Genomic DNA, 15,145 nt, shown 5'->3' with positions numbered 1-15,145 from the left:
GGTGTCTACTAGCTCTCAAGACCAAATGGATGGGGTTATTTAGAAGTGGAAAGCATTACTGCATGAAGAGATTTAAAAAATAAACCTTTGAACATGATGGTCCAGTAGTTAGCATATCAAAATGTTCAGTGGTTACACAGAACAGACTTAACTCTATAGGACGTATAGAATGATTTGATTAAGAAAAGAAATATTGAGTGGATTATGGACTATCGTGTTTGGAGCATGGAATATGTATGATCACCATAATAGTTTTGGAAACCTCTGGATATCTCATTGAAAAATCCACTGCATGTGCACTGTTAGCAAGTCCTGTACAGTGATGGGTGCTTGGAACCACAAGAGCATAAATTGATGAGGCACTTTCTATTTTCAACAAAAATTAAAATACTTAAAAATGTCCAGCACTTCATTTTCACTTCACCGATATCATGTTACAAATTTTTTTTTTGTGAAAGCACACAGCTGTTCCCTGGAACTAGGTCACTCGTTTGATGATGACTTCAAAATCTCATCCATAGACAGAAGAAACTGGGATGGTGATATTCCAGGAGGAGAGAACATATTTACACTTAAATCTATATACAAGCAATCTGGGATAATTAGAAGACACTTACTTGGAGGGATGCAAGTGGGAAAGGAGATTTTGCTTTCAATACATATTCCTGAAAGGGGTCCGGTTTCGAAAAACCCAGCTTTGCAACTAAATTGAATGAATTCCCCGTTTCGGTATAGGACTTTATCAGCTTTAGTTTCCAATTCCAAGTTATTTCCATCCATATCCTCTTGCAGTATGCGACATGGATCTGAAAAAAACAGGAAAGATTCATGAATTCAGCAAAAAACAATGGCTTTTCTATATTTAAGGTTCTTTGTGATTTTATTGAAAAGAATTCAACGATGCAGAATTCATCGAATTTCTTTTTTTTAACAGATCGATTTTGCTGCAATTATATGCGAGGAGAGACCTCCCGCACCCCCTGTTAACACCCACACATTTTTTATTCACCTAAACCCACCCCCACATATATTTGGGCAAAATACGATCAAAGAAATTCGATGACTTGTCCTTCGATGAACTCTACTGCGGCAAAAACTCCTGTTACCATATTTTCAATTGAAGATTTGTACCGACAGGAAGCAATAAAAAGTTATTTTGGCCTGATAAAGAATATGGCAGTACAGTAAAAAGTGGTGGTAAAATGGTGGTAATTCCACTGCGGCCACATTACCATCACATTACTGCACCACTGTACTATGGATTTTGAGTGTAAGGTGGATGATTTATTTGCAATTTTTTGCTGGAAGTAAATAATCCACTTTGCCGCCCAAAATCGTTGGATTTATTGCACAGAATTACAGCTCATTGTAAATCTGACAGCAAAGGCATTGAAATGAAGATTAACACCACCATGCCACCCATGATAAGCCTGTGCTAAATCCATGGGACTGAGTGGCTTTAACAGTAATCGATTTTGGTTTAAAATCAGTGCAATTACTTCTGCTTCACCACCAAACTGATAATGAGGCTCTTTACATTGTAATGCAAAGCATCATTGCACACACAAAGATATTCTAAAAACGCGTAGACAAATTCTCATAGTGGAAATTGTTGATATTTAATTTTTGGTTAATAGTCTCGATGAGCAGTAACTCTAAGGGTCAGCTCTTTTAATTCAGGTTCCAATTGAAAGCAAAATTGAGTAATCAACTTAAATTGCTGAAGCAGGGTCCACATGTGTTCCTGCGACTGCACTGCTTTGCCTGCCTCGAATAAAAATTCCATAACATAGGTCCAGCTTTACTTTAGGATAGTCTTGCCTGCCTCCAATCTAGAATGTCCTTGTTCAAGACTATGTTAATACTAGAGAGGCGTGCACATTTTCGAGGAGCCCTTGTTGAGGATGGCGCACGTTCAGTTAAAACTGCCTTCCCCTCAGGCTAAACTGGCATTCCAGAGGTGAACCCTTTCTCTTGAAGTCACACATTGATCATTTCACGACAACACAGTTTAGCTGTTTCCACACGTGAATCCATGCAGCAGCATCACATGGGATTCTTTGGTAACTAGTTGTCATTAGCAGCAAGCAGTATGTCCAGTTGTTTTTGGAGAGAAAATAAGCATGTAGCTCCTTGATATATGGAATTCCTAAGACACTCTATCCCAACTATCCAAGCAGACATTCACTCTGATGTCGTTACCAAGCCAAGTTTTTAGCCTAGAATTTGACACAGTGGGCCTCATTACGACCCAGGCGGTAAGTTACCGCCTGGGTCGTACCTTTACCACCATGGCGTAAACTACGTTTACGCCATGGTGGTTGGCGGACTTACCGCCCCATTCCGAGGTTGGCGGGGCGGTAAGTCCCCAATCCCCATTTACCCTTCCCCATTCCCATTTTTGCCCCATAGGGCATAATGGGAGTGGGGAAGGCGTTAATTACGCCACCGTAAATTACGGTGGCGTAATTAACAACAAGGTCCCTTAGCGCCATGGATTTTAACACCTGCTAAAAGCAGGTGTTAAATCCGCCATGGCGCAAAGGGACCTCGGAATCAGGCGTCGCCGTTAACCCCTTAACGCCTGATTCGTAATGAGGCCCAGTATGTAGTAGATCAATTCTGTGGAGTGAACGTTAAAAGCCTTTACTCCCAGAAGACCTGCTTACAATTCCAACAACTTGGCAGTATAAGACCAAGGGATGCATGTTGTAGGCCCCAGTTTTAGATTGAGAATCAGGTGCACAGGAACGTCATTTGGGGTTGCTAGGGGTTACAACTGCGACCCCTGGCAACCACCACGTGACCCCTGGCACTGCCTCTGTGACCCTTGGTGAAGGGGCTTGCATTTAAAAAAAGAAATAACTCTGTAACAGAAATCATTTCATTTTTAAGTCAGTCAGAGTGATGTCAAAAAGAAAGTATTTCATTTTGAAATCTGAGCACCCCCTCAGCCCCCAGGGCATGGATGGCTCTGGCTTCTGTGCTCCGCTGTGCATGACAGGCATTGCGTGAAAGCTGGAGTTATGTCTACCGAGTATGGATTTTGGAAGGTAAGGACATTTCTTTTTTTTAATGTAAAAGTGTATGTGGGTGCGTGTGTGTGTATTATGGAATGTACGTGTGTGTATATATATCATGTAATATGTGTGAATGAGGGCATGATGTTTGGGTAGCTGGGCATGCTTGTGTGAGTGAATGGTGAATGAGTGCACGTGTAAATGAACAAGTAATGTGTGAATGTATGTGTGTGTGTTAAATACCGGGATTACTTACCAGTAATCTTTATTACTCCTATTCCCACTCTTCCTCGTTCCAGTACTTGACTATGAAGCACCTTGCCTCATAAATAAGAACTGGGATGAGGAAGAGGTACATTGAGGTAATACTGAACTGAGGAGTTGATTTTGGGGATTGGATTGGAGGAGAGTGTGAGGGAGAAGGGACATGTTGGAAGGGTGGGGCACGAGAGGGGTGACTAATACATAAAGGTCATCAATGATAAAGCAGGCATGATATGTATAAGTGGTTAGAGTGGCATTTTGGTACAGCCAATCTAGTCATTTTTTACTGTGGCATGATGTTTTTACTGGGCATCTATAATAAAGTAAGCATGATAAGTGTTATTACCTGTCTAGCTTGGCATTTGGGTGCAGTCAGTATAGCCTTTTCTTACTGTGTCATGGCATATTCTATGAGCATATATAATGAAGTAAGCATCATAGGTGCTATTACTTGGCTAGTATAGCAATTTCTTACTGTGGCTTGACATTTTGTACTGGGCATCGCTGATACAGCAATCATGATAAGTGTAATTACCTGACTACACTGACATTTAGGTGAGGCCAGTCTAGCCATTCCTTACTGTGGCATGGCATATTTTTTCTGTGCATGAGAAGTGTTATTACGTGGTTAGATTGGCATTTTGGTGCAACCCATCTAGGTATGTCTTACCGTGGCATGAAATTGATTTACTGCACATCATGAAGGCCACAGCAAACATGATAAATGTTATTACGTGTCCAGCCTATAATGTGCACACAGTATTGACAAGTTTTCTCATTGTGACATTGCATTTTTAAAAGCAAAGCGTTAAGAGAGTTTAGAGGTTTGAATACTCGGTGCAGTGATCTATGTTTGATCTACAGGTTGCAGGTTCGAATCCAGGCAAGGCCAACTCAGCTTTTCATTCTTCCGAGGTTGATAAATGAGTATTAACTTCGGTTAGAATGATAATTGTATTTAAACATGTGCTATTTAAAGTGCTTTGCAGAAAGCGCTTTATAATTAACAAATCATTATCATGAATCAAAGCATTAATGCTCATTTGCATTGCTGGTGACATGCATCTATTGGGCTTTTGGATACTGTAATACCAAAGCAACTGGTAATGTAGGGGCACTTCTTATCATATAATGACAATACCTGACATGCAGCTATAATTGGCATATTATGGAAGCAACTGGCCATACAATGCTGATGTGGCATATCTATGGCAGTGCCTCGGCCTATGTTGATTCTATTGGGTCTAACCCTATCATATCATGACCCCATCTATGGCATATGGAGGCAGCACCCTTGTTAAAATGGGGTTGATATCTAAAATGTTCTTGTCTGCTTTAGTACCTATTTGGTTTTTAAAATGTTTACATGTGTGTACCTTTTTTAGGCCTGCAAACTACTTCTGGTGATGTCATCAGGTTAAAGTGGAAATGATACCATCCAGGTCAAAGGTCATGTGGCATCAATTCCGTGGAGTCATCAGGTGTGTCATGTCACTTCCGCTACCCATGGCTTTTTGGTTAATCAACGTCCCTGCAGATACAGCAAGGGTGCTTGCTGGAGCCTCTACTCTTCTTTTTCTCTCGGAGTCTGATAAAATGAGTACAGAGCGCAATTCCTGTTCTTCTGGAAGTAGCATGTGAAGGATGACCAGCATTACCATCATCCTCAACAGGACTGAGATTTGGGCTCTCAAGGAGAATGAGAGGAATTGATTTGCTACTTTCTAATCAAAACAGATTAAAATTAACTGGGTCAATAACATAAACAGTGACATTTGGAGGGCAGAAGAGCTCAAGAAACCATGGCATTGCCAATATATATTTAGGTTTAATACAAGTAAGAACGGATTTGTGCACTTAAAAGCACTTAAAAAAAGGCTTGAAGCTCTGTGGGGTGGCATTCAACCGTTTATAGATGAATATGGAGGCAGATGCATGAAACGCTGTTGAGAGATGTATGAAGCAAAGGTCAGTTTGGCCATTCTCTATGGTAATAAGATACAGGGGGATAGAGCCAACCCAAGATCAGAGACAACAGAGGCAAAATGTCTGAAAGCACTGATGGGGGCACTAAACTTTATCCCTGGCACAGGTGGTCACTGTGAACTGACACGGTAGACAGTAAGTAGACGAGAAGCTCTCCAGCCAATTTCATACTGCCTCGAGAGACTAAAATACATGCCCCCACGTCCATGTTTGCAGGGAGAGCAAAGGAAGAGCTGATAAAGTATACACATCTAAAAATATCACCAAAAAGGAAATACATCACATCAGAAGCAAGCTCACCAGATAGTAAGATGCACCTCAATGCTATCACATCTAAACATCACGTGATCCAAGAAAGTGCCGTAGGGGGCTGCTACGTTTCGATAAATCCTTCCAGAAATATAGCCCTATGATGCAGACTTGGATGTGGCTGCGTACTTACCTGACATAATGTCACTGACTCTAAGGAGTATAAGTACAGTCAGACTGTACTTATCAGCTTCTGGCAGGGTCGATGTGCTTTTGATGGAAGGACACCAACGATAATCCCAGGCTCACTGACTGACCTAATGATATTGTGTCTGCACTATAGAAAAGAACAAGCTTGGATAAACCGTTGATGAAAGTGAGTGGCATAAGGCATTCCTACTAGGCAATGCTTAGTCTGCTAGAGGGATAACAGTCCAGCCGTGAAATATCTAATAAGAGCTTTCATTAAGGAGACGCCTACCTAAAAAGTGGTGACTAGACCTTTATGTTATGTCAGTCTCCCGCCAAACCCCCTTGTCTAAGACCTCCAGTTTACTTTTTCATGTAAATGGGAATATATTTTTCCTATGCTATTTTCTAAGTTTTTCTACTATGTGTAATTTGTACTTTGTTTCGATCATGTGACAGAGATTGATTGTGTACATTGACTAATGCAGCTACTGTGCACACCTGAAACATACACACATTCGGTCCAGTCAGACTTCCTGCCACTTTTAGGTGGTTCACATACCCGACTCCAGCCCTCTGCACTTGATCCCAGGGACTCTCTGCCAGGTTGCTGGCAAAATAATTCAGACTTCAGATTCCTGATAGCTCTGCAGAATCTTCAAAGGTCATTTCCTGACACCGACCCAGAGGGTAATGTATTGACTGTGGTGGGGTTGTCTCAGTAAAACTGTTAAACCTTATCCTCAATATTGGTGCTCTGGTCATGAGATCAATAGATGTAATATATTCCACAATGACGGTACACCTCAGGTAAGAAATAAAGAATTATAAATGGTTAGCTATCATCAGTGCGGATATCGTTGAAATAGCGTTCCCGAGTGATATCTGATAGAGACAGAGAAGGAAACTCTGATTATCTCTGACCCTGTAGTTGAAAGGTACCCATGTATAATTGTATGTTGTTTAAAAGGACATTTACCATTGCTGGTAATGTCATGACAGTTTATTATGGAATACCTTTGGCATGATGTCACAGTTGGAGGATAGATATAGAGATACATGTATCACATTAGTCTCTCTTTAATCAATACAACACTGGTGTGTTTTCAGTAATCTTGTCTGTGTTGTGTTCCATGGCAATAGAATGATACAGATTTGGTCATACATGGTCATAGTACTTAGGGGATTGACATTCCAGGTTTGCAGCAATAATAAAGATTTCCCAAGCGCTGAGTGCAGGAAGTCTTGATTCTATTAAAGACACAGAGGCAAGCATTATGCTTTAACTTCTTCAATGCTGCTTACCACAGCTCTTCAAATCTTACTTTTCCTTTTCCTTTTATTTTTTATTTTTTAAACAGTAGAAACATGTGTAAATTACAAAGATAAAACCATAACAAAACGAAAAACCCTGGGCATACAATAGCCCCCATGAGGCTCTGCTGTGTGGTAGTCCCAACCTCCACCTCACTGGCAATCCGGGTCCCCTCTCTACTACAAAATGTCTGCTATATAGGGTCCCTTCCTCTTCTTTTTCTGTTGCTTCCATAACTGAGAACCATAGTCTTAACTGAATTCCCATGTCTTTGGATAACCAAATGTCCTCTCGCAATTTCCATTGCTGCCTCACGCTCAATCTTCTATCTGAACATACTCCAGAACTTTTCCTAACCCGTTCCACGAGTCTTACTCTCAATGATTCTTTTGCTCATCCCCTATGCAAAAAGAGAGTCGCAAAGTTAGGCAGGGGGAATACGTTCATATAATAATCGCTCACATTGACATTATTACCACATAATAATATTATACAGCATATTATGGCTATGGCACACGTATTCCCTCTGGGCGGGAATAATGCTCGCCTCCATGTCTTTAATAGAATCAAGAATTCCTGCGCTGAGTGTTTGGGCAATTTTTATTCTATGACAAGACCGGAGGCAAGCATTATGCTTGTTCATAGCTTTCCACCACCGCTGAAGCTATATTGGAGACTGGTTTAAAATAGAATGTCCTGAATACAGAGTCATTTGACCAGTCTGCCGCCATCATGATCTCCTTCAGCGGAACTCCTGCTGCAAAAGCGTGTGAGGCCATAGCTCCTCTGGTGGAATGTGCTCCAAATATCGTGATGTCTATACCCACCAGCTCCATCACTTCCTTTACCCACCGAGCTATGGTGGCTGTCGCAATTGCTTTATATGGCTTCCTACGCGCTATAAGTAGCTGACTAACCCCTGCTGGCCTTATCACTGCTGTCGCTGCTTCATAGCATTTCATGCATTGCGCTACGCACAACTTATCATTGTTCGGGAAGTATGGGTACAAGATCACTTTAGAATTGGTCTTTGTTTGCTGTGCTATGTTTAACGCTATCCCTTCCTGATAGAATATCTTCCTGTCTATCTCCAGAGCTTTCACGTCTGAAATTCTCCTGCAGGATACTAAGCAGAGTAGCGTTGCTAACTTCCCTGAAAGCTGTTCGTTGGACAGAAAGTTGTTTCCCGATTACTGCTCGAACAGCTACAGACTATTTTGGACATCCCACAGCAAAGAATATCTCGGCATGGGAGGCTTACTGACTTTCACTCCTTTCAACAGCCTTGTCACAGCTGGGTGCTCCCCTACTGGAACACCATCTACCAGCGTGTGTCCCACAGATATCGCTGACCTATACACTCCCACTGTCCTAAAGGCTCTACCAGCGGAGGGTAGACTCGCTTGCAAATTTACTACTTGTACTACAGGTGCTGAAATGGGAGAAATACTCCTCCCCCTGCACCACAATTTCCAGGCTTGCCAAGTAGAATTATAGCTCCGGATTGTGGATGGAGCACCTTGATAAGTTGATCAATTCTGCAGCTTCCTCTGAAAGCCCTGGCAAGCACCATCCTGAAATTGTGCATGCTAGCAGCGTTAGTGTCTGGTCCTGTATCGGGGGTGCGGGGCTCCCGCTGGATCCGACAGATCTGGTCTGTGCATAATCCTCCGAGGGAAATCTGTAGAAAGTTCCATCAGAACTGGAAACCAGGCTTGCAATCTCCATTCCGGCGTCACTATCACTATCTCTGCCCTGTCTCTGCAGACCTTTGCTAGTACCTGCGCCAGCATCGCAAAGGGGGGAAAGGCATAATGAACCTGACCTCCCAAAGGGTGAAGGAAAGCATCTGTCCCCTGAGCCTCCGGATCTAACCTCCAACTGAAGTATCTCGTCAGTTTAGCGTTCAATTGTGAGGCAAATATGTCTATGGCCAGCGGGCCCCATCTCTGCTCTAGTTCCTCGAATATCATTGCGTTCGACTTCCAGTCGCTGTAATCTAGTAAGTAGCAGGAGTTCCAGTCCGCCATTGTATTCAGGGCCCCTGGGAGATACACTGCCCTGACTGATATGCTCTTCTCTAGGCAGCTGTGCTATAAATCTTTCGCTAGTTCCGCTAGCATCCTGGATTTGGTGCCTCCCAACTTGTTTATGTACTGCACCACTGATATGTTGTCCATCCTCAGGAGGATGCAACAATGTGCCTTGTCTTTAGTGAAAGCTTTTACTGCGAAGGAGCCTGCGAGAAGCTCTAAGCAGTTGATAGGCAATTCTAGTTCTCCGTGGGACCATTTTCCTCCCGTCTCTGTCCGACCGCATTTGGTCCCCCAGCCCGATCTGCTGGCGTCTGACTCTATAATGAGCTCCGGGACATCTCCAAAAATGGCTCGGCCGTTCCACACGTCCATATTGTGGAGCCACCAGGTTAGTTCTGTCTTGCTCTCTTTGTCTAGGGGAACTATTCGTTGGTACCTCCAGCCTTTCCTCAAGTATTTGATCTTCTGTCTCTGAAGAGTTCGATATTGTAATGGACCGGGAAAGATCGGTCGAATAGATACTGCTAGGAGCCCTACTATCCAGGCTAGAGTCCTGAGTGAGATAACTGGCTTCACAAGGGCTGACCTCAAATCTTTCTTGATTGACCGTATCTTTGGCGCTGGATGCTCTAAGGTGGCTTTTCATGTGTCTACGATGAAGCCTAAAAATTATAGTCGTTTGGTTGGTGCCAGCTCTGATTTGTCTTCGTTCACTAAGAAACCCAAGCTCGAAATTAGGTCCACCGCCCACTGAACCTGCTTCTGTAACCGACTCTTTCTTCTGCCATGAGGAGGATATCGTCTTAATAGATGATCATCCGAATACCTTGTTCACGAAGCGCCACTGGTACTGGCCTCATGAGCTTGGTGAATTCCAATGGAGCCGCAGCTAGGCCAAATGGTAGACTTTTGAACTGCTGTGTCTCCTCTTTCCAGATGAACCTTCGGTAGGGACGACATTGCGGTGCTATCGGTACTGTTAAATATGCATCTTTTAGATCCAGTCGCTCCAGCCAGTCCCCCTTTCTGAGCAGATCTCCTAGCAGATGGTTCCCCTACATCTTGAAGTGTCCGTACACTAACCAGCTGTTCAGCTCTTTCAGGTTTTTCACTGGATAAACCTTGTCCTTGCGATGGACTAGGAACATGTTGCTTGTGCGCTGTCGCTCTTTCTTTTGCATTTTTCTGTGCTAGTGCTTGAATCTCTGCGTCTAACAGTGCTGCTTCTGCTTGTGCCATTTGCATGTGCAGAGGAGGGTGTTTCTGCTCTGGAAGTTCTATGAAGTCTAATACAAAACCTTGTACTGTCTGCAGGACCCATGCGTCTGAAGACAGACTTTGCCAGCTGCGTAAGGAATATATCGTTCTGCCCCCCACTAGAGGATATCTCGCTGAGCCTTTGCTCACCTGTGCTATTGTTCTGGTGTCGATATGATCCGCGCCCCCGGCGTCCTCAGGAACCTCTGCCTATTTGGGAAAAACACGTCTTGCTGGCGTGTTTCCCAATACTGCGCTCTGGGACCTTGTGGTCTTCTGTTGGAGTTGTACCGGTTGGCCGATCAGCGCATATATTGTCTGGCCACGGCAAAAATTTGCCCAGGAAACACCTTCCTGATGGAGGCTTGTGCCTTCTCCAAGGCGGTAAATGTCCCTACAAATGTATTCATTTCCTTTACGAAGGTGTCTACGAAAAGGAGGCCTTGGGCACTCTCTCCTGCTTCGTAAGAAGCTAGGTCTCCTAGCTTATTATCTATCTTCAGAAGTATAGATCAACGTCTCTCGGACGATATCGCACAGTTGGCATTGCTCAACATGCAGACCGCTCTCTGAGTCCATCCTGCCAGAATGACTGAGTCTACCGGCCCTCCGGTGTCCTTTGCCCTTTCTGCTAGATCCATTACTTTTGGAATGGGTCCCTTCAGATATAGCAGTTTGTCTTGACATGTCTTCCATGCCCGCTCCATGCCCTTTCCGGCATCTTTCCCTGCCGTCATCACAAAGGTCAGCATTTTGGGGTTGAGTTCAGGGGTCTCGGCCACCTTCCCTGTCAGCTCCGGCCTCGCGCACTCTGCTCTGAGTCGGAACCTGGTATCTTTTCCATGGGTTCCCACATTTTTTGAGACATGTATAAGGCCACCCTCGGAGAAGGAAACCATTCTGTGGACCTTGGGTGCCAAATGGCATCTGGTTCAAACATGTCCGACATCTTTGTCGTCTTCGGGGGGTCTCCACAGCGCTGGCATTTGGCTCGCAGGATTTCTTCTTCTGCGAGGCTACACTCTCTTTACTTAAGCTTTGTACATCCTCTTCGTGCTACTCTTGCTCTGACTGGACTGAGGATGATGTAGCTTCCCCTGTATTTTTCGCCCCTAGGGTAGGGGGTACTAGGCTGGGCAGGGCTGCTTTTGTCAAGAAGGCACTCTTAAGCCTGTTGAACGCGTCAGCCGCCTTCTTGGGCTTCTTTATCTTCCCCATATCTGAGCACAGGGGAGTTGAAGAGTGTTTCCTCTTCCGGGCCACTTTTCTCCCCTTCTCCTCTTGTTCTAGAGGTTCCTGTGTGGAGGTCCCCTCATCTGGGTCGTCGAGCGTGCCAGCCTTCTTGTCCAATATTTCCTCCAGGACTAGCAACCTGTCTTGCAGAGGCTTGACTCCTTGAGCAACAGCTTGTACTAGAGAGTCTCCTAGAACTTTTTTAAAACTATATGGGAGGTCAATCTCCTCTTCTCCCACGAACTCCTCTTCCATCTCTTGTTTTCTCTCACTCCCCTCGCTCCATACCTCTTCTCCCATATTACAGGCCATGAGGGCTGCTGCAGGTGACTGCACAGTGATGGCAAAATTACTGCTCAGTGGCTTGGATCATCTTCTCAGCTTTATTTAATTTATTCTGTTTTTTTTAGTGTTCTTATCTGCCTCTGATCTGTACGTTAAACCGCTAAGAGAATGAACGTGGTTTGTAGAGCCTAGAGTGAGGAAAGAATGGTCTGAGAGCGCTCTGATTCTCAAACGAATGCGGGCGTTATTACGCACGTAATGTGCTAGTGCGCATGCTCTCCTCAGAGTCCGTCGTTGAATGAGGAGGCTGAATCTAGATGTTTTGTGCTATCCGTGCTATTGGGCAACCTGGTGCTAAACTGTTATAAAAGGTAACCGCTGACAGACCAGAGCCCTAACGCGAGTGCGATCACCCGTGGGACTCGCCCATGAGCTTCTGATGTTCCCTAACATACGCGCAGTGTTACGCAATGTTCGGCAACGGATGGATACGACGTTCGCTTAATTAAATATACAAAGCTGCTTTAGGTATGAAAACACGTGTGCATTTCCAAAGTTATACGCGTAGTACATATATATTTTTTTGTGAACTTACCGGTAGCAGTAAAAAAGAAGAGGAAGGGACCCTATATGGCAGACATTTTGTAGTAGAGAGGGGACCCGGATTGGCCAGTGAGGAGGAGGCTGGGACTACCAGACAGCAGAGTCTCATGGGGGCTGTAGTATGCCCAGGGTTTTTCGTTTTGTTATAGTTTGTTATAGTTTTTTCTTTGTCATTTACACATGTTTCAAAAGAAAAGGAAAAGTAAGATTTGAAGAGCTGTGGTTAGCAGCATTAAAGAAGTTAAAGCATAAGGCTAGCCTCCAGTCTTGTCATAGAATACTAGATGCAACAAAGCTCACCTCTCTTGATTTCATGCCACCTGCCTTGTGGAAGTCTCTACTCAATTGCCCCGCAGTGGCTCCCATGTGCTCTGGTTGATTGAAAACCCACCAGCAACTGTCACTGATGCCATTGGACCATCCTGGTAAAAAATCACAGAGCACGTTCTCAGGCCCTGGGTACTCAGACGATTGACCGTTTTTCTGATGTTGTCCATATGGTTAAAAACACAATTGTTATAATTTTAGAGCATGAAAAACATATCTCGCTCATGTCTGAAAAATGGCATTCTATGGCAGTCTGGCACTGTTGTTGATCAGGGATAGGCCCAGTGCTTCCCCCATAACCTGTGTTACCCAATGAGAACAGTCTCTGTACCGAGCTCAGCGACAAGCAAGCCTAAACTGGCTCTGACCCTACATTTGAAACTAACTCTAATAATTAGGAGCTAATACACAGTTTAATCTAAAGGGTCGGTAACTGTTTGTGTTTGCCTACCTTTTTCTGTACACAAGCATTTATCAATCTGCAATTAAATATACTGGGCCTCATCAAGAGTTGGGCAGTATCCCGGTGATATTATCCCCGGGATATCACCCGGGCTAATAGCAATACCGTCACCCGGTCTGGTGCTATTAGCGCCGGATCAAGGGGTGGGTGGTAGTGGGTATTCCCCATTCCCGATAGAGTCCATTGGACCCAATGGGGCATTTTCAGCGTAATTAGCACGTGCAATTTGTAAATGGGCATTAACTTGGCGAATTACCCCCAGCTTGGAGCTGGGGGTAAATGCTGCCAGACTTGTGATTGGGCAGACCCTTAAATGCAGCGGTAATAGCATTACGGCCGCATTTAAGGGCTACCGCCCAACTCGTGATAAGGCCCATTGTATCTAAAATGTACCTCTTAAGTGGAAAATATTTATATTATTGAAGTGTTAGTATTCTCGTCCATCCCACCAAGTGCTTGAATTGACTGCTTGGCAAATGCTACCAAATTGCGAGTCAAAGAAGGCCTAATCAAACTCTGCTCTGTCTGTTTAATGTGCCTACTTGGGCCCTCCACCTGGTCTCTGTGGAAAAGTCTTCACACGTTTTACCAATGTGACTTTCTTGCCAAGTGTATAAGTGCATTAGGCATAACATTGCCTCCAATGGCCCTGCTATGGCCTAAATGCTGCAAAGATGCCTGGGGCACAATTAAAACAGAAGCACCTTATCCTGCAAGGTGTCTTATTATTTCATCATGTCATACAGCAATGCTATTGTGAGGAATTTTCATCTGGCAACAGTGGGAAAGCCCTGGCATTTTTAATGTGTATTAATTAATACAATGTTAAGGATAGTTCCATCTCTGAAAGAGTAATCTGCGGTTCAGATTCCCCTTTCATAAGCCCCATACCAAAAGCATATTGTGTATCTGTGTCCTGCTACATCAGTGTCCTGATCTGCAGTGCCTGCTGTACCACTAGCACAAACCAGATTTAAAGGTCACAGCTGCCCATCTGATAGCTGCAGTGATAGCCAAGTCTCTGCAGTGCAGGGGCTGCATTTAAGATATGCACCCCTCTACCAAAACTATGATGATAATAAGTAGCCATGATGATGGCAAGGAAAACTCTAAATATAGGCTATGCTTTAGTTAAGGCATGGTGCATGGCACTACTCATGATCTTTTCAGACACATTCAATTTCATATCATACATGTTTCATGTCCTGTGAGGCAACTCGGCTGTGGAAGGTGATGTGTATTCAGGTTAGGCAGGTTGGCCCTGCCAAATTACAGGAGAGGACTCCAAATGGCCAGGCTTCTTCTTTGATCTCTTTGTGAGGGTAGGTAATGCCCTCTGTCAGAGGCATCCACTCTACAGGAACCTGTCGTGGGCCCAGGCATCAAAGGAGAACACCCATTCAAAGGAGGTAATCTCACACGAGGGTGCCGCTTTTCTAAAGGTGTTTGATCCTAGTGAGAAGGCAAAAGACGGGGTTAGTGTAGACAGAAGAGCTCTGTACAGTGGGGAAGAACACCATGTTGTTTCTCTCTCTCTCTCTCTCTCTCTCTCTCTCTCTCTTTCTCTCTCTCTCTCTCTCTCTCTCTCTATCTCTCTCTCACTCACTCCTTCCTGTACCCTCCACTTGAGAGCAAAGCACTTTGGGTGTGATGTCAGAAGGGCAAAGTCACCTTCTTTCCAGAGCAGGGATTGATTGAACTAGCTTTAGTCCAATCACCTATGGGCAAACTACAGTGAACATCCTGATGAGACATAGTCACTCTGCCAAGAAGGTACTATTGATCCATAACTGCCCCCATGGTCCATTTCGGGCTCTAGAGACAGTTTAGGTCACCTGTACACCTTTTTCCCAAGGCATATCCTTTTACAGAGAAAATAGTGGTTTTGTAACTAGTCTTGATAGCCCTGTATTCTCAC

General features: G+C 44.2%; 1 protein-coding gene across 2 annotated transcripts in view; it reads right to left on the bottom strand.

Moving 5' to 3' along the window:
* The window catches only part of LOC138537956 (complement factor H-like), a 498,187-nt gene that overhangs the window by 83,167 nt on the left and 399,875 nt on the right, over nucleotides 1-15,145 (bottom strand). For both annotated transcript variants that reach the window (XM_069641492.1, XM_069641493.1), the window contains one exon: nucleotides 618-806. In XM_069641492.1, coding sequence (XP_069497593.1) covers nucleotides 618-806 — 189 coding nt within the window. The remainder of the gene's footprint in view (nucleotides 1-617; nucleotides 807-15,145) is intronic.

The sequence above is a fragment of the Ambystoma mexicanum genome, chromosome 1q (assembly GCF_040938575.1).
Source record: "Ambystoma mexicanum isolate Mex_15411 chromosome 1q, UKY_AmexF1_1, whole genome shotgun sequence".
Taxonomy (NCBI): Eukaryota; Metazoa; Chordata; class Amphibia; order Caudata; family Ambystomatidae; genus Ambystoma; species Ambystoma mexicanum.
This window is presented reverse-complemented; position numbering and strand designations above follow the sequence as displayed.